This window comes from Nomascus leucogenys, chromosome 2 (genome assembly GCF_006542625.1).
Source record: "Nomascus leucogenys isolate Asia chromosome 2, Asia_NLE_v1, whole genome shotgun sequence".
Taxonomy (NCBI): Eukaryota; Metazoa; Chordata; class Mammalia; order Primates; family Hylobatidae; genus Nomascus; species Nomascus leucogenys.
The window spans coordinates 37,743,631-37,765,757 of NC_044382.1; the positions used below are offsets into that span (position 1 = coordinate 37,743,631).

General features: G+C 41.2%; 1 protein-coding gene across 12 annotated transcripts in view; it reads right to left on the reverse strand.

Moving 5' to 3' along the window:
- Window positions 1–329: 329 nt before the first annotated feature.
- The window catches only part of LOC100607821 (protocadherin alpha-C2), a 230,138-nt gene continuing 208,340 nt past the window's right edge, over window positions 330–22,127 (reverse strand). For 10 of the 12 annotated variants that reach the window (XM_012504916.2, XM_012504915.2, XM_012504924.2 and 7 more), the window contains one exon: window positions 330–3,039. In XM_012504916.2, the coding sequence (XP_012360370.2) occupies window positions 2,729–3,039 (311 nt within the window). In that variant the 3' untranslated portion in view covers window positions 330–2,728. The remainder of the gene's footprint in view (window positions 3,040–22,127) is intronic. The other 2 variants (XM_030827819.1, XM_030827766.1) reach the window with 1 other exon arrangement.

Sequence of the window (22,127 nt, forward strand, 5' to 3'; positions counted from 1 at the left end):
TTCCAATTGTAGAGAGGTGCAAGGGCTAAACAAGTAATGAAAAAGATGCCTAGAAGGGCTCTTGAGATAAAAATTGGTTTGTCGCAATTCTTATTAGAGAAAACTGAAATAGTGTAACTACAAAGTGACGCAGCAACCTCCTGGCTGCCCATTCTAATGATATGAAGTTTGAATCTTGATTCCATTGGGGCTTTTGCCTTAGTAATGGACATAAAAGCTAACGTGATAAGAGAGTGTTACAGTGAGTTTCATACTGCAGCAATCTTCTTCAGTATTAATTGCTTATCAGTGTTCTATTTCCTCCTACTCTTAGAAATGACCACCATTTCTTTCATACCACCATTTTCATTTATTAGCAATAACAGAGGAAATACCAATAGCACCAATTCAAAATGAATCCACATGACGTGTTTTATCCTTACAGCTGTAATAACTAGTAACTAACATGGATTGGAAAGCACTTCGCAAATGTAAAAGTGCTGTACAGATACATTATAATTATCATCATTAATAAATTAGCCCGATTCTCCTAGTTCAAAAGGCACGTAAGGTCAGATACAAGGGCTTCAGTGGGGCAAAATGATCACAACCTACAATGTAGCAATGGTTCACATGTGTTGGCAACAAGTTTTACCCCATGCAATCCTGCAGAGCTGAAGTTACACACCCTTCAAAATATGGGAGAATGAAGCTAAAAGTAGACAAGACAGTTTTTTTTTAATTTAATGCTTTTTTTAAATAACAGACTCCTACCTCTTTTATATTAATGCCTAAATAGATAATATAATCAAACTTCTAAATTGTACATTATAACGAAATTAAAATGTCTTATTTAAGGTGACAGCAAATTTTGTTACTTTCTATGAGCTGATATTTCAGATACCATTAGAATTTCAAAGCATTCTGCAACTTCAAAAGAGGTCAGACTGGTAAAATTTGTGCTTGCACACCCTCATGGAATATTGTCAGTATTCATTCCAAAATTGTTACTAGAACAAAACAGCTTTATCCATTCCCTTGCCAGCAGAAGTCTTGGCAAGAGATGGCTCTTGGCTGGACCATAAATAAAATTCCTTGAATCACCAGTATCTTGATTTAAGAAAGAAATTTTACTGTGTCTTTCATACACAAAAGCTGATTAACAATGGTTAAAAAAACACTACTCCACTTTTTCACAGGTGTACAAAAGGAAATATAATGGAATTACATTCAACAATAAAGCTTAAAGTTCACTCTAGGTAATAGTTGCATTAACATTCACATACACAAGCACAGAGTAAGTATATTTCAGGAGTCTTATCATAGCATACAGCATACATATGGGAAATTGATTTCAGGTAACATCATAGGTGTTAGTAAGATTAGCAATTCAGAGTGTTATAGAAAAGGAAAACTAAACCAAAGAGAAGGTGTAGGCTAGCACACCAAGACAAGTCACAGAATTAGTAGATCGAAAAATCTGTTCACTGTATGAGAAAACAATATTTTTCTTCAATTTTTGGGTCTTGATATATAGTTGGTTAGAGAAGGTTGTGTATCAAAGTGCACATAATTGTTTCTTAGAAAAGAGAGAGAGAGAGAGAGAGAGATCATTTTATTAATACATGCAAGAGGCAGCCCCAGAGTGACCTGAAAGAGTAAAGCTGTGACTGGCAGGTGGCCGATATAATACAGATGTTTCAGGCAATTCTCTTAAAGCACTTCTGTAGCAGCAATGATCATTTAAATGGCTGTAGACTGAATTCTCTTTTGAGGAGGGTTTAGGGGAATTGTATTCATATTTCTCTTTAAAGATTTATAGCTATAGACTTTCTCTTTTTTTAAATAAATCTATGAAACAACAAACAGCGAAAGGTGAGGTGTTGGGGTTTTCTTTTGCTTTTGCATAAGTATTGGAAAAGGATCTGGCCTTTTCATAAACATTGTGTGCAAAAGAATTTTTAATAAAGTGAGCACAGGACATGTATAGGAAACATACCAGATCTGCTTCTGTTTCCCAGGGTGGTTCTCTGTTAAAACACTGAACTGTTGGCTTGCAGGTATGATGCAGATTTTAGGTATAATGACATCACAGCCAACAGACTTTAGGGTCTCCTAAAGCCTTGTCAGTGGGGGTAGTTTTGTCTCCTAGAGGGTGGCCGCCACCTCTTGAGTTGTAAGATTTAGAAAGTCTGGTCCCTTTTAGTTTACACTTCCCCTCTACAATGATAACTTCGGCTGTTTATTTGTCTTTGTTTTCTTGCCTTCCTTGTACCAATTAGTCTAAGCTGGCCCGTCTCAGCCAATATCTGGCACTCGCATACCCGCGGTAGCCACACATACCCAGTGGCCACAAACACCCAAGCTGCTCAATCTCAAAACTTTTCAGCCTGCCCTGCAAGTGTCATCAAGACAGGATCCCCGGAGCACAGGGCAGAGAGTCCAACCTCTCACTGGCGGGGCTGGGAAGCCTCTCCTTTGCGGCGGAGGAGAAAGGAAACTTGGGTCTGCTTTTTAGGTTCTGAAAACAAGCCAGAGTGGAGAGAAAGAGTTAACACCAGACTTAGTAAAGCTTTCATGACAAAACCTGTTAAATGCGTTCTAGACAGACACAGGGAACTTTCTGCAGATTTCTGAGGTCTCTAAGAGGGCTCATGTAGATAGGAAAAAGGAGCAGGGAATTGCTACATGGGAGAGATTTGCCATTATTACAAAAACTGGCTAAGTGGCTTGTTTCCATTTGAGGACCTCACTGGTCACTGTTGTCAGTCGTGCTGTTCCCTTTCTCTTTTTTCTCCTGGGTCTTGTTACCCTTCTTCTTTTTCTTCTTTTTCTTGGTCTCCTCCTTTTTGCCGAAGGTTATGAAGTCACTTTTGTCAATTTGGCTGTTAGTAGGCTCCTGCCGGATGGAGATGATTGCAGGAGATCCTGGGATAATGAATTTGTCTGGCAACTCACCGGGACCGGATTGTTTGGGGTTGCCTGGTCCGTATTTAAAGGTCCAGCTGTTGCTATTGACACCCGCACCGACTGGAGGGGACACTTCTCCTGCCTCTGGTTCTGAAAGACAAAACATTACAAATCATTAACAGGGTCAACACATGCTCTTGATTCCACACTGCTGGTAGAGTACAGGAGTACTGCATAGGCAGGCTGAGCCTCCCCAAAAAATCATGAGTTGTTTCTTCAAGTCTGAGGGCAAGGCAAGTGTTTACTTATTTATTTATTTGTTTAATTTTTTTTGAGACAGGATTTCCCTCTGTCACCCAGGCTGAAATGCAGTCACTGCAGCCTCGACTTCCTGTCCTCAATCAATCCTCCCATCTTAGCCTCCCAAGTAGCTGGAACAACAGGCACAAGCTACCATGCCAGGCTAACTTTTTAAAAAAATTTTTTATAGAAATGAGATCTCACTATGTTGCCCAGGCTGGTCTCAAACACTGAAGCTCAAGAGATCCTCCCACCTTGGCCTCCCAAAGTGTTGGAATTATAGACATGAGCTACCACACCCAGCCAAGGCCAGTATTTACAGACAAGCAAGAGGGCAGGTTTTTTCACCAGGATACCAAGAATCTAGTTTCATAGTAGCATATGTTTGGTTCTTTGTGAAGAATTTCCTAAAGAATACAGTTGTGATTATCTTGACTGGGAATGGGATGGGAAATATACAGGCTAAAGGCAAAATATGCTCCTTTTAGTGTCTAGATTAAACTTTGGCTATAACTGTATTAGGATGTCTATTTTGTCCAAAACAAGAAAAATTAATTGAATAAATTATTTGATCCTAATTTTATTGTAATAACATTGAAGGGTGGTGGGATGGAGCATGGAAGAGATGGGAATACACAGTGTAGAAGGATGGAATCCTTTTGTAAATTGAGCCTATTTGTTTAGATAAAACACTGGGAGCCAATTTTACTTTCCAAGCCAAGTTCCTTCCCTCATTGTGCTCACAGTCTAGTTGGACATACACTCAAGCAACTAGAAACCAACTTAATACATGCAATAACTAAAGTATATGTAAAGTACTGTGGGACTCCAGAAGAAGAAATTGTTAATTATACTTGAGAAAGTTAATGGGGTTCCAGAGGAGGTGAAATCTGCCCTGAGTCTTGGGAAAATGATTATGCATCCACAGGAGTTTTCAATAGAAGACATTCCCAAGAGTCTGATTGGAAGACACACCATAAAGTATACCAGTGACTTCTAGAAGAGTAGAAGTCAGAGCTGGAGAGGAATGGTAATGGTCTGTCTGGGCAAAGTGATCCCAGTGGCCATGACATTGGATGCTCTGTCATCATAGCAATGTTTATGTATCTAACACTGCTCCTTTGGTTGACACATGAAAAGCTCCATCAAATAAACTGTCTATGTTCAATTACAGTTTAGAGTTGTGTACATCTGCTATTTCAATTTCCTATTACTTCTCAGTCTCCTCTAATTTGGTGTCCCTGAGCAGTAATTTTCTAACATAACTCATGTCAAGTTCATTATATTACTTCCACAATCAATGGTCACATTTTAGTCCTCATCTTATCAAACCTCTCAGCAGCATTTGTCATCCCCTTCTTGAAACACTTATTCTCATGAGTTCTTTGTCATGTAGGAGAATAACCCCAATAAGTTCTTAGATGGACTGGACCCCTGTTACAAAAGGCAGATTAACAAGAAAAAAAAGCAAACAGAAGTTTATTAACATGTATATTTCATATATACATGACAGCCACCCAGAGAATGAGCAGTTCTCAAAAAGGTGGCTTAGAATTCCAGCTTATATAGCATCTTCAACAGAGAACAATACATTTTTAAAGAAGTGTAAGATAAAGGAAAAGACCTTTAAGGACTTTGAGTCTCTAATGGGTAGCTACTTGGGGGAAGGCAAATGAATGGCAGATAAAGGCTAATTTGTAAAGCAGTACAATTTCCAGGCCAATAAGAGTCCAAAGTTATCTTCAGTGGTTAACCTTTGTTCTCCCTGGTGGTGGGAGGCAGAGGAGGGAGGTGGAAGCAGGATAACTTTTGTCTTTGTAAATTTATGCTCTTTTAGGCAAGTAGAGGGAGGGCAGAAGACCTCTCCTGTATCTGCTTCTTTTATTATTATTATGATTTTTTTTTTTAATTTGAGATAGAGCCTTGCTCTGTTGCCCAGGCTGGAGTGCAGTGGCGAGATATCAGCTCACTGCAGTCTCTGCCTCCCGGGTTCAAGTAATTCTCGTGCCTCAGCCTCCTGAGTAGCTGGGACTACAGGCACATGCCACCATGCCTGGCTAATTTTTTTTTTTTGTATTTTAGTAGAGATGGGGTTTCATCATGTTGCCCAGGCTGGTCTCGAACTCCTGAGCTCAGACAATCTGCCCACTTCAGCCTCCCAAAGTGCTAAGATTACAGGCGTGAGCCCACTGCACCCGGCCTGTATCTGCTTCTTTTAACTTGCCTTCAGCTCAACAATCCTTCTAATTTTGGGACAGCATATTCTGGCCCCCACCATCAAAACATTCTCCTGACCTTTCACTCTGGCTGTTCTTTGTCAGTTTCCTTTGTCAGTTTCTTTGTCAGTCTCCTCATCTGTGTGTTGAAGCTTCCTTGGGTTTGGCCCTAGACTCTCTTCTCTATTTTCTCTTCACTCTCCCCTTTTGGGATCTCAGCCATATCCATAGATATAAATACCATATGAATAAGCTGATGAGATGCAGACTTATATTTTAAGCCCACATCTCTCTGTGCTCCAATCTCATGTATAACTGCCTATCTGGTATCCCCAGTTGGAAATCTCATGGGCATCCCAAACTGAAGAAATCTGAAATCAAACTCTTGATTCCTCGAATCTATTCCTTTCTAAATCTTTCCAGTTTCAGTAAATTACATCCCATTTACCCCATTTCTCAAGCCAGAAAGTTCAGAGCTAATTATTCATTTTTCTCTATTCTATTCTTCATTCTCCATTTATAATACATCATCAAGACCTGTCATTTCTGCCTCCTAAATATATCTTGACTCTGTCCTCTTCTCCCAATTTTCACTGCCACCACTCTTTCAGGACACCATCATCTCTTATATGAATTGCAGCAATAGTCTCCTTATTCAGTCTGCTTCCACTTTTGCTTCTCTCCAACCCTCCACACAGTAGCCAGAGTCATCTTTATTTCTTAAAGTCTCTCTTTAAAAATGACGTATAACAGCCAGGCGCGGTGGCTCACACATGTAATCCCAGCACTTTGGGAGGCCGAGACGGGCAGATCACAAGGTCAGGAGATTGAGACCATCCTGGCTAACACAGTGAAACCCCGCCTCTACTAAAAAATAGAAAAAAATTAACCGGGCGTGGTGATGGGTGCCTGTAGTCCCAGCCACTCAGGAGGCTGAGGCAGGAGAATGGCGTGAACCCAGGAGGTGGAGCTTGCAGTGAGCTGAGATCGTGCCACTGCACTCCAGCCTGGGTGACAGAGCAAGACTCTGTCAAAAAAAAAAAAAAAAAAAAAAAATTGAGGCATAACGTACATATAGCAAACTCTTTTAAAAACAGAAATCAGATTATATCACTCCTCTGCTTAAGCTTTCTATTGCCTTGAGAAAAAAAAAAAAAAAAACTCCTTACCATGATACATAAGTCCCTTCAATAATCTGATTTTTATTTCTTCTCCACTCTCATCTACAAATCTCCCTCTTACTATTATACTCCATCCACACAGGCCTTCTTTCAGATCCTCAAATACTCTTTGGAGTTGTTTTTTGTTGTTGTTTGTTAGAGATAGGTTCTCACTCTGTCACCCAGGCTGAAGTGCAGTAGTGCAATCATTGCTTGCTGTAACCTCAAACTCCTGGACTCAAGCGACCCTCCTGTCTCAGCCTCCCAAGTGGCTGGGACTACAGGCCACCATACCTGGCTCCTTGGAGTTGTTTTTACCTCAAGATCTTTACACATCTGGTTTGCTTTTGTCTTGAATGATCTCTCATCCATTCTTAGCATGACTCCTCATTCTTCAAGTCTGTATTAAATGTAACCTCCTCAGAAAGGCATTCTATGATATTCCTAGCCAAGCAGCACTCCCTTAGCCTATTAGTCTCTATCACTATAAGATTCACAAAGGCAAAAAATATATCTGTTTATTCACCAATGTATAACCAGTGCCTAGCATAATTCCTGGCCCATAACAGGTGTTTAGTAAATACTGGATGAATGAATGAAAGGACTGATGTGAGAAGTGAAAGTGGTACCCACTCTTTAGCAGACCAAACAACTCTCCAGTGAGGCACTTTTGGGGTCCCTAAAGACAATGAAGTAATGCATGTAAAGTGCTAAGCTTGATCCTTAGCACAATGCAAGAATTCAGTAAATGGTATCACATATGGGCAATTATATATAATGCAGCTCTTGGGGCTTAGGAGGCCAAGATAAAGATACTGCAAATTTACAGCAGGCAGTGAGGAGAGGGGGCAAGAAATTTTCTTCTCTCTTCGAAACCCTTTTCCTTACACCATGCTTCCCCTGGCAGAGCTGACACAATAGCACTTTAGGGATGAGAAACAAATTTTTTCTCTGAGACTAATGTCTTTGATCTATCTAAATTAATCAAATCTGCAATTTAGCTCAGCCAGAATCTGCCTGTTTACCTTTAAAATACAGGTCCTGTCTCTAAGAGACTGAGACAAAAGAGAGAAATGTATTTAAAAGCCTCTGATTCGGCGCCTAAAACTGGGTTTCAGCACCACTCCACAGTCCTTTAGTTGCCCTCAGAGCCCAAAATGGAAATTTTTCTTCAACCATAACCAGGACTCTGCATGAGGCCTAAGCACTGTCATCTGGAGATGCAGAACACAGAAATATCTTCATCTTGCAGAGTTAAAGGACATTAATGGCTGTGTCTATTGGCGGAGGGAGCCCCTCACAGCAGGACCGCCAAGAGTTAATCCACTTTAACATGTCACTGAGCTTCCTGGTTCTATATGACTCAGCCTAAACTCCAGGAAGCAGAGATCTAGTCAGGTGCCTCCTCCACATGTCCAGCTTCCGCAGAGCAGAACAAGGTGTGGTCTCTCCAGTCCCTCACAGACCACTGTGCCTCACCTGTTCTGGTTGTTGTATAAACAAACATCTCTGAGAGCTCAGCAGCATGTAGACTGTGACTCATTCCAGTAAAACAAAAGCTTAAGGATCTGACAAACACTGACTGACCTCCTAATCTGAATTCCTTTTGGCTAAGAGCACTCAAGACACTTGGCTGGCTTTGCCTATAAAATGTCATGCCTTTGGGGCAGAATCAAGGAGATACTTCCTTTTGAAGAAGATGAAAATGGAAGAAGCACATTTCTACTCCTAACCCCAACCAGGGGCCAGTATCAGCAAATGATCAGTCAAGGAAATGTTTCTTCTTTCAGTGCAGCCTCCTTTCCCTTCTAGGATCTCCGGCAAGTCTCCTGCCTTATGCTCCCAGGGTCCTAGCTCACCGTCAGGCAAAGACAAGGCTGAGGGTGCAGTCAAGACCCAAATGAATGGGCCTGTTAAGAGGCTAGAAGGAGGATTTCAGACACATATAAATCTGGTAGGGGTCTGAATCTTTAGGCAGAGCCCTTCCCAGACTACAGATTACAACCCAATAGGATTTAAAAGCTTATTTAACAGAGTACGATCATAATTATACAAAATATGGTTTTGCTTTTTTATTGGATCAGCCGATATCTTCACAATGGGTAGGGATACATTTTAAAATCAGAACAACATATATTTTAATAAAAGCAGACAGATCTTCACTTCTACTTTAAAAACTGCCCTCTGGGGCCAGGAACGGTGGCTCACATCTAAAATCCCAGCACTTTGGGAGTCTGAGGCGGGTGGATCACTTGAAGCCAGGAGTTCAAGACCAGCCTAGGGAACACAGTGAAACCCCATCTCTACTAAAACTATAAACATTAGCGAGACTGTGATGGTGCACCCCTGTAATTTCATCTGCTTCGGAGGCTGAGGCATAAGAATCACTTGAACCTGGGAGGTGGAGGTTTCAGTGAGCTGAGATTGCACCACTGCACTCCAGCCTGGGTGATAGAGCAAACAAACAAAAAACCCTGCCCTCTGGAAGTAGCTGGCCACTTCATGTAATCCTATAATCCAATTTGGGACCTTCCCTTAGGCACTGCCCAGGAATCTTTTTGGCAAAATTTCCAGCTTTCCTCTTTCATGCTAAACTAACCCTGGCTGCCTGCGTTGATGGAGTTGAGCCTCAGGGACTGGGAATGATCAGGTCAGAGGCTTTGCCAAGGCAAATGCCAGGAAAGGGCCAGAAGATTGCGAAGCAAATACCAGGCCTGTTAAACTCACCCTCATCCGCATTTGGAACTGTTCTAACAGGCCTTAACAAGGCCAGGAGGGCTTTTCTGATTTACACTGACTTTCCCTAATAGAAGAACATAAACTCATTTTGACCAAGGATACTATTTTCAGGAAAGCTCTCAGAGGGGCATGTGCTGGAGGGTGTTGGAGGGTGTTCGCTTTTCTTATCTTCTCTTCATCTTGCTTTGTTCCCTCTGTTCTTGAGGACTTGCCCTGGTTCTCTCACTAGTGCATAGTCCTGGGCCATTTACATAAATATCTCTGAGCCTCAGTTTCCTCATCTATAAAATGGAGATGATCCCCTTCCTGTCTACATCACAGGGTTGTCGATGTAGTTAACATTTACTGTGCCCTTCCTATGTGCGTGCGACAGAGTTAAACAAATCTGCACGCCATATAGGTTTTGGTCCTGACAAGAGCGCTATGAAGTAGGTATTTCTAGTATCTCTGTCTGTGTTATGTGTCTGTTTTATAGATGAGGGGACTAAGGACTAATGGTCACATGGTCACTAACTGGTGGAGCCTGGGACTCAAATCTAGGGAGTCTGACTCCAGCTAGGAGACTCAGATCCTGAGCTGTATAACAAGGTCATCCTTTGAAAACCCTAAAGCGTTATACAAATGTGCCAATTATTATGGTTATTGCCTGTTTTGTTACTACTATTTGGGAGGTACAGAGATGCCAGCAGGAGCCCTAAGCCAGAATGAGTTGAAAGAAGGAGTGGAGGTGGGGGAAGGGGTGCGGATACAGCCGGCCTCCAGGTTTCGGCCCCGCCCCTTTGCTCCCCATTCATCCCTTTGTTACCAGCTCTGGGATTTCAGCGCTGAGGTTAATAAGGAGCTTCCAGAAAACCCATCATTTTGATTAAAGCCGGGGGCTATCTTGCCAGACAGCACTCTGGAGCCTGCCTACCGCCCACTCTGCTAAGTCAGTGCAGCCGGCAAAGGCTATTAAATGATTACAGCCGTTTCCGGCCCAGCCCCTGGACTGCTCGTTCTTTGGCGCGGGCGGCTGCTGCTGCCTCTGGATGCCCAGGAAAGAGTCAGGGCACCGAAGGCTGTGCAGATTCTGGGTTTGCAAGTGAACTTCCAGGCTTTCCGCGCAGAGACACCCCGCCTCTCCCTCCTCCTTATTTCCGCTCACCACCCAAGTCAGCCACTGCAGTCTTTTTCAAGCAGCCCCGATTTCTTTTGCTCCTTCTTGGCTTTGGGCATCAATTTAATCAACCTCTCTCTCTGTCTCCCTCTCTGTCAGAATTTGGCCGATTGTAGAATGATAGTATATACTCAGGCTGACCAAACGGCAAAAACCATCCGCCATCAACCACTGAAACAGCCCAGGTTGTAAAATATCTCAAGCTCCTTCCCCGCCCCCTATTTCGCCATCTGTGGGGTTTGTTGGACCGACTGGACAAGCTCCGCCTTCTCCCACGCCTTCACCCCCAACCCCCGCCAGTCTTTTATGAACTGGGCAAACCTAATCTGAGTAATCACAGCCCACAAAACACAGCAGAATCATGGTCTGAAACCCAAATCCTGTCCAGGATCAGAGAGGGAGGAAGCTAAGCCCACCAGGGCTAGCATTTCCAGCACTTCCCCGCTGCTGCTTAGTCCTTCAATTGACAGTGGAAAGACTTTTCCATGGAAACAAGGGAATGTAAAAATATACTCCCTGTTCTCTGTAGGATCTTAGGCTCTGTAATCAGAATAGTAGGCTTAAACCTGGCTACATCATGTAAATTATGGTGATATTTGGCAAATTATTTCATATCTCTGGGCCTCAGTTTTCATCCGTAAAAAAAGATCATAAGAGTGCCCCCCCATAGGGTTGTTACAGATTAAATGTAACTATCCTTATACAGCATATAGCATAAGTGCATGGTGCAAAGTAAAAACTCATTAAATTTTACTTACTAAGATCAGAGCAACAGAAGATTCATTTGTTTAAGGACTATTGATTGCTTACTATGGATTAGACAGTTTATTGGGTATTTTGCATGTATTTAATTTTAAATGATTTAATTACAATTAATTAAAGCTATTATTATAAATGTATTTATCTAAATACATATTTAAAGCGTATTTATTTATAAAAAAGGAATCTGAAGGCTTAAATTACAGCAAGATAATTTGTCCTAAATCACACAGGATTTTTTTTTTTTTTTTTAGAGACAGCGTCTATATCTATTGCCCAGGTTGGAGTACAATGGTGAGGTCATGGCTGACTGCCAGCCTGGACCTCCTGGGCTCAAGTGATCCTCCCATCTCAGCCTTCTGGGTAGCTAGGATTAAAGATGTGCGCCACTATGCCTGGCTAAGATTTTTTTTTTTTTAATATATAGAGATGGGGCCAGGCACGGTGGCTCATGCCTGTAATCCCAGCACTTTGGGAGGCAGAGGCAGGTGGATCACCTGAGGTCAGGAGTTCGAGACCAGCCTGCCCAACATGGTGAAACCCTGTCTCTACTAAAAATACAAAAATTAGCTGGGCATGGTGGCAGGAACCTGTAATCCCAGCTACTCGGGAGTCTGAGGCAGGAGAATCACTTGAACCCTGGAGAAGGAGGTTGCGGTGAGCCGAGATCTCACTATTGCACTCCAGCTTGGGCGACAAGAGCAAAACTCTGTCTCAAAAAAAAAAAATATATATATATATATGTAGAGAGAGAGAGAGAGAAAGAGAGAGAGATAGGGCCTTGCTGTTTTGCTCAAGCTGGTCTTGAACTCCTGGCCTCAAGCAATCTTCCCACCTCTGCCTCCCCAAAGTGCTAGGATCACAGCTGTCAGCCACCACATTCAGCCCCACACAGGGATTTGACAATGAAGGTGAAAAACTATTCTCACATTGACTCCTTGGCTCAGTAATCAAATAGTTTTTGTTTGTTTGTTTTGTTTACTTCTTGTGAAGCCTTGGGGATGAGGGAAGAGATGGAGTTGAGCTCCATTCACAGGCCTAGCATTGTGATCTATAGAGCAGCTGGGAGAGTGGTGTGTGTGTGATTGGATGTCAGGCTTAGCAATGCGGAGGCCAATCTAATACCACTCCCCAGAGGCCGCTAGAGCTGCTACTCCTGGGTATTTCACCCTCTTTGGGTGGAATGAGTTGAGCTGGAAGAAGATTTTTTGGCTGTTTGGTGTCCCAAGCTACAGCTGGGCTAATTTTCAGTAATCTTGGAGCGGAAGAGATAAATACACTTGGCATATTTTTAAAGCCACAGCTCTTGCTTTGTGCCCAAAATAACTCTGCCATTTCTAGGTTAAGAGTATAAAGACATCATGTGCTGCGAACCCAGATTCAAACATTGGAATGGTTGGTCTCCGTAGTTAGGCTAAAAAAAAAATCACATTTCTTCTTTCCGTGAGCTCCCTGCAACCCAGCAGGGCTCAGGCTGCACAGTTTTCTCTACCTTGTTTCCTGGTTGCTAAGGTCCCCCAGGATGTAGGGAAGGCAATTTCCCTTTATAGTCTCTTCTCAAAATACCCCCTCTTCAGTTGGCTGTCATATCCAGAGGGTAACAAAATGCTTAAAATGTAGGTTCTTGGGTAACATAGACTTGAGTTGGAATCTGCTTCACCACTTATTCGTTGAACTTTGAGCAAGGTACTTGGCCTCTTAGCTCCCATTCTTTCATATGCAAAACAAAGATAACAATAACCATCTAATGGGATTGTGAACATTAAAAAGAGACAAGGCTTATAAATCACACAGATCAATGTCTGTCATGCAGAAATTCTGAAATAAAGAATGGGTATTATTACTATGTAGTATTCCTTTACGAATCCAACTCCCACTTTAACCACCTATTCTCAAATGTAGTACTTCCAGAAATTCTCTTTTCCAAGGACCCTCTCCCAGTCAGGCTCTGCTCCTCCTAGGGGATTGAAGACTTCCGGCTGTGACATTTTCTAGCTTAGAAATGGTTGCTAGGTTGCTCTCCATAGCCCTCTGAAGGAGGAAGTGAAGGAGGCTGCTTAGACATGGTGGAAAGCACACTGGACGAAGTATCAAAAGTCATTTGGGTTCAAATCTCAGCTCCAGCATTCTGCTTTCTACTATTTTCTAGGATACTATTTGATTAACAGTGACTTACAGTTTCTTCATCTGTAAAATGGATATAATAGCTACCTCCCAGAGGCATTGTTATTTATTCAACTAAACTTATTATTTACAAGGCCAGGCATGTGGCTCACGCCAGTAATCCAGTACTTTGGGAGGCCAAGGCAGGCAGATCACCTGAGGTCAGGGGTTCGAGACCAGCCTGACCAACATAGTGAAACTGTCTCTACTAAACATACAAAATTAGCCTAGCGTGGTGGCGCTAGCTTGTAATCCCAGCTACTTGGGAGGCTGAGGCAGGAGTATCACTTGAACCCAGGAGGCAGAGGTTGCAGTGAGCTGAGATTGTGCCATTGCACTCCAGCCTGGGCAACAAGAGCAAAACTCTGTCTCAAAAAAAAAAAAACAAAAAAAAAAACAAAAAACTTATTTACAATAAATTAGACATTAAATTAGGAATTAGGGATATAAATATGAATAATATTAGGACAAGTACCCTGTTCTCAAAGAGTTACAGCACAGTGGCAGGAAAAGACAAGTAAATGAATAAATACAATAATAGTTTTAAAGGATAAACAAGGTAGATAAACTCTGGCATAAAGATGGCATTAAACTTTCTAGAGACGGTGTGTGTAGTGGTTAAGAGCACAGACTAAGAAGTCAAACAATCCTGCTTCAGATCCTGGTGCCCTTACTAAATGTGTGATCTTATTTAATCCTATGGGTGTCAGTTTTCTTAGCAGTAAAATGAGTATAATAATGCACAAATTTCTGGGTGTGGTTATACAGATTAAAGGAGTTAATACTTGTAAAGTGCTTAGAATAATACTTGGCACATGGCTTAACTGTTCAGTACAGGTTAGCTATTATGATTCACAAGTAAATGTTCTCCTCTGTTTGCTCTAGCATTTTTAACTGCGGAGGCTAAGTCTGTTGATGATGATGATGTCACTGAGTTAAGTGACATATAGCACTAGCTCGAGGTGGGGATGGAAGGTTCAGAGGGAAGTATGTAACAAGTGCAGTCCAACCACAGGTAAGTGAATGCCAATTTGCCAATTTGGTATTTTTATATCCTATGACTCTGTAATTCTACTTCTGGAAATTTATCCTGTAAAAATACTAGCAAGCATGCATAAGAAATATGTATAAGAATGTATATTGCATTGTTTAGAAAACATAGATACCAACAGGAAATTGGATAAATTATAACATAGGTATACAACACAGTACTATACCCTTACTCAAGAAGATTGTGGCAAATCTATATGTACTGACGTAGAAAGGTGTTCGTTAACACACACACACACACACACACAAGTTGTATAATAACATGTATTGCATTATCCCATTTTGCTTTTTGAAAATCTCTATATAGTCATGCACCCCATAATCATGTTTCAGTCAGCAACGGACCACACATATGACAGCTGTCCTATAAGATTATAATAATGTATTTTTATTGTACTTTTTCTGTGTTTAGGTATGTTGAGATACACAAATACTTATCATTGTGTAACAATTGCCTACAGTATTCAGTATAGTAACATAATGTACAGGTTTGTAGCCTAGGAGAAATAGGCCATACGATAGAGCCTAAGTGTGTAGTATGCTGTATCATCTAGGTTTATGTAAGTACATTCTATGATATTTGTACAACGAAAAAACTGCCTAACGACACATTTCTCAGTGTATCCCCATTGTTAAGTGATGCAAGAAATATTTGGAAGAGTGAACCCTAAAGTAAACATGGAAGTTGGGTGGTAATGATAGTTTCAATAATGATGTCAATATAGTTTCATCAATTGTAATGAATGTACCACTCTGGGCAGGATGTCACTGTGGCAGGGTGTGGGGGCATTGTGTACGTGGGAGAGCAGGAGTGCCTGAGAACTCTGCACTTTCTACTCAACTTTGCTGTGAATCTAAAACTGCTCTAAAAAGTAAAGTTGATTAATTTAAAAAAATATTGGAGGATACACACAAAATTGTTAACAGTGGTTGCTTCACCAAAGGGGAGTGGGATTGAGGGAAATAAATATTTCTATGCAAATAATGCTATATTTTTAAATACTCACTTCAACAATGTAATTCTATTTTATTTAAAAATACATTAATTTAAAATGTAGACATATAAAGAATTCTGGAGATGCACACTAAATTATTGGTAGTGGTTACTTTTGGAAAGCATGATTGGATATAGGGAGTGAGGCACTACTCATTTTATTTTAGTCCTGCACAGATATAATTTGTTATGACTTTTGTTTCTTCGGTAATTAAATCAAAGAGAGAGAGGTTCAGAAGAATACTAGCCCAACATGGTTCAAAAACTAGCCTGGACCCAGGATTAACTACATAATTTGCAGGAACCAGTGAAATTTGCCAAATGAAAATGGGGGAGGGGGCCCTTGTTAACAAATTATCAAGAACTTCAAGACAGTGACAGCATAATATCAAAACACACAGGGCCTTTCTAAATGCTGGGCCCCAAGAAGCCAGACTTGCCTGGGTCTGAGCACTACTGGGTTCCTCCCTTAGCACCACAACTTGACACTTACTATTCCCAACGGTTTCACACTGCCTGCCCCACCTGAAACTCCATGAGGCATTATTTCACCCGACAACAAAATGGCTTCTGACTTTGGTTGGGTTTTCAAACTTTTCTTCTCTACCCTCCCCCCTTACTTTGTTACAATCTGTGCTTCTTAAAATTTGGCAGCAATCCCAGGCTCTGTGTTGCTGTGTCACTTCTCAGCCTTGAGTAACCATTTCTAGACAAGTAGTGATATCCCTGCACTGAGGGTATAAAATGGAGGTGCCATCAGCACATTGCAGTATAAGGAAGGCAAGATAATGGGAGAACCCTCTACCCCACCCTGCACACTTCCATACCATTCCATGTAATCTAGCAAAGACATCTTGAATCCTCTTTACTGTGTGCCAAGCACTGTGTTAAGTGCCGGGAGCATTAAATTGAGTAGTAATAGTTCTGACGACATTTTTGAGTGGCTACCATGAACTAAGCATGGTTCTAAGCATTTTGTGTGCATTATGTCATTTAATACTTACAACAGCCTATGGTCTCTCCTCTTTTACACATTGATAAATCTGAAGCACAGGTTGCACAATTATTAAGTGATATGATAGAAATGTGAGGCACTGTGCAATGCCAGGCTATCTTCCTTCAGAAACTAACGTGAGACAAATTTTAAACCTGCCCTTCACTCTCCACATTTTCTCAGACATGATATACCAAATCCACCAGGATTACCTAAGAACATTTCCAAGGCCAGCCCTTTTTTTAACAATTAAAAAAATGCTGCATTTACTTCCCTTTTTGATTCTCCTTTTCTAAACACTCCAAAGTTTCCAATATTTGGTTTGGGAGAAGAAAAACACTAAGTTGAAAGCTCATAGCTCATCTTGACATTCAGTACAGTGATCGCCCCTTATTCGAGATTTGATTTCTGAGGCTTCAGTTACCCACAGTCAACCTTAGTCTGAAAATATTAAATGAAAAATTTCAAAAATAAACAATTCATAAGTTGTAAATTGCAAGCTGTTCTGAGTAATGTGATGAAATCTCGAGCCATCCCGCTTTATCCTGCCCAGTACATGAATCATCCCTCTGTCCGGCCTATCCATGCCGTCTACACTACTCACCTGTTAGTTCACTTAGAAAGTGTCTTGTTATCCGATTGGCTGTTTTGGTATCAAAGGGCTTGTATTCAAGTACCCTTATTTTACTTAATACTGGCCCCAAAGCACAAGAGTATTGTGCCGAATTTATAAATTAAACTTTATCATAGGTGCGCCTATGAAAGAACATACTGTATATCAAGGTCAGTACTAAATGAGGTTTCAGGTATCCACTGAGGGTCTTGGAATGTATCTCCACAGATAAGTTTGGATTGCTGTAGGTTGATTTTTGAAAATTCAGTAGAGTTAAGGAAACTTAAAAGAATCTTCTTTCCTAAATATAAACAAACCAACTAACCTTCTAGTGGCTCTCCATGGCCAACAAATGAAACTACAAATTATTTAGCAGGACGTTTAAGGTCCTACAAAATCTGATTCCAGTCTACGTTTCTGATCTCATTTCCTAACATCTCTTTATTCTACCACATCCATCAAATGCACTCATCTTATTAACCCAGACTACACAATTCAGTTTTTTTGTTTTTTGTTTTTGCATGTACGCATTGTTTCCTTTGCCTGGAATTCTCTTCCTCTCCACATCCTACTTGCCATCCTGTAATACCCAGTATTTTAAATTTTTTTGAGACAGGGTCTCACTTTGTTACCCAGGCTGGAGTGCAGTAGTGTGATCTCAGCTCACTGCAACCTCCACCTTCCAGGTTCAAGTGACTCTCGTGTCTCAGCCTCCCAAGTAGCTGAGACTACAAGTGCATGCTACCACACCCGGCTAATTTTTATATTTTTTATAGAGATGGGGTTTTGCCAGGTTGCCCAGGCTGTTCTCAAACTCCTGGGTTCAGGCAATCCACCTGCCTCAGCCTCCCAAAGTGCTGGGATCACAGGTGTGAGCCACTGCGCCCAGCCTCAATATCCAGTATTAAATGTCAAATAATCTCTGACTTAGTCTCCTGAATTTCCAATTCCACCTTCTGAGGTCCCACACCATCCACTGTTCATGGTTGCTGAGAGTGTTTGGGCCCTATGAAAACAATCTGGGGACTGTTTCAAGAAAGGCAGGCCAGCTTACCTTATTTACCTAGGGTTTGAATTGATTATAACATTCTGGACCAACAGGCCCTGGTGGTTTGTCCCAGCTTCCTTCCCCTTCATTGACCCTGCCTATGTAGGGCATTATTGTGGTCCTTACCACAAGACAATGTAATATTTCCATCATATTTCTTTACATTTCTGCCTTCACCATTAGATTTATAAGGGCAGGACTGTTATATTTGCATCACCTAGAAGAGAGTCTGGCCTGACCTAAGTGCTTAATAAATGTTTGATGATGACTACAGTCATGCATCACTTAACAATGGGGATATGCTCTGAGAAATGCATCACTAGGCATTTTTGTTGTATGGACATCATAGAGTGTACTTACACAAACCTAGATGGCATAGCCTACTACATACCTAGGCTATATGGTATAGCCTATTGCTCCTAGGCTACAAACCTGCACAGCATGTTACTGTACAAAATACTGTGCAACTGTAATATAATGGCAAGTATTTGTGTATCTAAACATAAAAAAGGTACAGTAAAAATATGGTATTACAATCTTATGGGACAGCTGTCACATATGTGGTCCATTGTTGACCAAAGTGTCGTTATTTGGTACATGACTATATATAGAGAGTCCTAAAAAATTTATCTATTGGAGCCAAGCCAAGAAAAGCATCCTTAGAAAGGATACTATATACTTCACTTCTTTCTCTCTCTCTCTCTGTCTCTCTCTTCCCGTGTGTGTGTGTGTGTGTGTGTGCATGTGTGTGTGTGTGTGTGTGTGAAAGAAAGAAGGAGAATAGGAATGAATAAGGATTTTAAAAGAGAAATGCTGATGATGGTGTTTAATGATGGAGTTCCAGGGACTGGCTGGGAGGTGGTTTTTGTGAGGATCTTCGTAGTACCCTTCAAATCACAAACTTTTAGAAGGTATTATCCTGGAGGCAAGGTTGTGACTCTGGGCAAGAAAAGACCAAAGAAGCTAATTTATATATCTAAATCCCCAGATTCAGAGAGAACATACCAAAAAGCTAAAGAAATTAGCTTTAGTGAGTTTCCCTCTGAAGAAATTTCCCAAAGGCAAATATTTAGAATCGATTTATACTTGTTGCAACAAAAGGAAATTGATGTGACACTGACCGCTGAATACACATAGCCCTGCTGACTGCAGACTGCAGGAACAGCAGTTGGACTGACATCTTGGTGACACAAGGAGCCCACAGGGGATGCTGGACTCTGGGGAGGCTCTTTCATGGGTCCCATGGCCTAATCATTGTCAGCAGTATAAGGGGTGATTTAATCTCCAGTCAGAGCTGCTGTTAAGTATGGAGACGGCCTAAGCTTTGGAGATATCCAGCTTGTTTAGAATATCAAGGAGGGAGCTAGAGTGAAACTGGTTGTTATACCAAATGTTCCCAAAAAACAAACACATCCTTAGATACATATGGATCCATAAAATTGACCCCAAACCATCCTACCCTCCTATCCCCAACACAGGAAGCATCACAGGAAAGGCAGGTGGGATTTACAAACACAATCAATACACACCAATCAGGCTCTTTCTTCTATTTTTCAGGGAAGTTCTGGATATAATCTGCTTTCACTTAGACACAGATGCTAGATGCATACAAGGCAGGCAATATGTGTTGCCCCATCTTCTGGCATCACTTGTGACAGTGACTTCTCCATTAGCTACCATGCCCCAGGATTGAATCCTTACAGATTGGCCTCTGGGTGATCTAAAGAGTACTGTCCTCCGCTTCCTGCTCCCAACTCTTGGAACAATATTGTTAAACCTGGGGCAGAACAATATCTCTAAGTCCAGAACACAATAATGTAGTGGGAACTATTTTTCTCCTCTCTCCACATTTCCACCTTTGCTCTTAGAAAAGGGAATGCCCACCAAACCAATACTCCCATCCTTTGCAGGGATGTGCTAGGAAAAGAACTTTCATCTTTAGCTCTATTTCCTTCCTTACTCTTCCCAGGAAGGGAGAGTAGTTTATCTGATTGGGTAGATCACTGAAAGCATGATTTAAATGGATCATGCTTCTTGATTGAGCAAAGTTAGCATCATCAGTCACTGTTCTTCCATGACACATCTCACCTTAATTCTCTTTCTCTACTCTAGCTCATTCCCTACTGAAATTAACTTACACACACACACACACACACACACACACACACACACAAACACACACAGCCACCTCTGCCTGAACATGAAAGACCGTGTGGTAGGTAGAATAATGGCCCCACCAAAATGACTGCATCCTAATTTTAGAACTTGTGAATATGTTATGTTACATGGCAAAAGGGACTTTGTGTTAATTTGTTATGGCAGCACTAGGAAACTAATACAGATTTTGGTATCTGGAAGTGGGGTTCTGCTGTTATAAATGCCTAAAAATGTGGAAGTGGCCTTGAGATTGGGAAATGGGCAGAGTCTAGAAGAATTTTGAAGAGCCTGATAGAGCCTACATTACCTTGAACAGGCTGCTAGTAGAAATATGCATATTAATGGCTCTACTAGAGAGGACTCAGAAAAAAGTGAGGAGCAAACCTAAATTGTCATGAACAGATTGTTATTACAAATATGGACATTAAAGGTGCTGCCAGTGAGGGCTCAGGCAGAAATAAGGAGCCTGTTATTGGAAACTAAAGGAAAGTGGATCCTTGTTATATAGTGGCAAGAACATACCTTGATTTTAGCCCAGTGAAACTCACTGTGGACTTCTGACTTCCAGAACTGTAAGATAATACATTGTGTTGTTTTAAGCCATGAAGTTTATGGTTAACTTGTTACAGCAGTAATGGGAAATAAATACAGACACCCTACAGTTGGCCTAGAACTCAGACAGTAAATAGTATTTTCCAAGTTACCAAGCTATTCCCCTCATGTATCATGCGGGACAAGATAATAGTAATGTGTTAAGTGTATAGACTTCAGCAGCAAGCAGACATGAGTTCAAATACTGCCTTTACCACTGCATTTATTAATGAATTTAACAAAATTTATTGAGCATCATTGTGTGCTAGGCATCCTGCTTGACCCTGGGAATACAATGGTGAGCAAAAAACATTTTTACTAGCTGTGTGAATGTAAGAAGGCCACTTAATTCTTATGAGCTTTAATTTCTTTATCTGCAGCATGGGAATAATAATGTACTTCTCTCAAAGTTAAGTATGCAACATATGTAAAGTGCTTATCACAGTTCTCAATAAATGGTAGCTATTATCTTCCTTTCTCTTGTTCTAAGAGACTGTTTCTACAATCCAGGAGGCAACAGTATGGGATTTAAAGACTTATAAAACTTGACCCAGCAAAGACCCACTCACTGGAACGTACACTTAAAAAAACAATGTCCTCAGGGCTCTATTTTTGCTAATAGGCTTTAGCTGAGAGAAGGGAGCTTCTTCTGTATTCCATGATTCATCGTCCAACACAGAGCCAAACTTACAGGCTCAAAGGTATCCACCCTAGGGCTGTTTATATACCTAGTGATGCTCTTATCCCCACAAATCTGGACTCTCTGAAAGCAGCTTGGTGTGCATCTAATGTAAATCATTCATACTGGCTGAGGCTTCTAGTCTTAACACAGATCTTTACGGTATTCATCTGACTCCGTGTGATTATAGGAAAAGAGATCGAACAGCTGTGTTCTTGGGTAATACAGTATCTATGATGCACGGTCAAAAAAGACAAGAGAGAAGACTTGGGGATTGTCACCTCACTATTCATCTTGATACATGATACCACCTACAGCAACAGCTCTGGACACAAGATTGTACCAATGTTGGTTGAAAGCCCAAGCTGGTGAACCTTCTTGGAACATCACCAACAAACTTGCTTGTTTAGACTTTCTGTACAGGGCAGGCTTTACTTATTTTTAAAGTTTGTTTGGTTGGTTTTTTACAGGCAATGGCATCGATAATCTCAAGACCCGGGGTACATTGTTTGGTATCCAGCAGACAAGGAATACAATGCTAGTTACAATAAACTTCTCTTTGTTCTCTTTCGGGTCCACATTTGGTTCTTAAAAGTCACCTTTTCATACCCTAACTTTC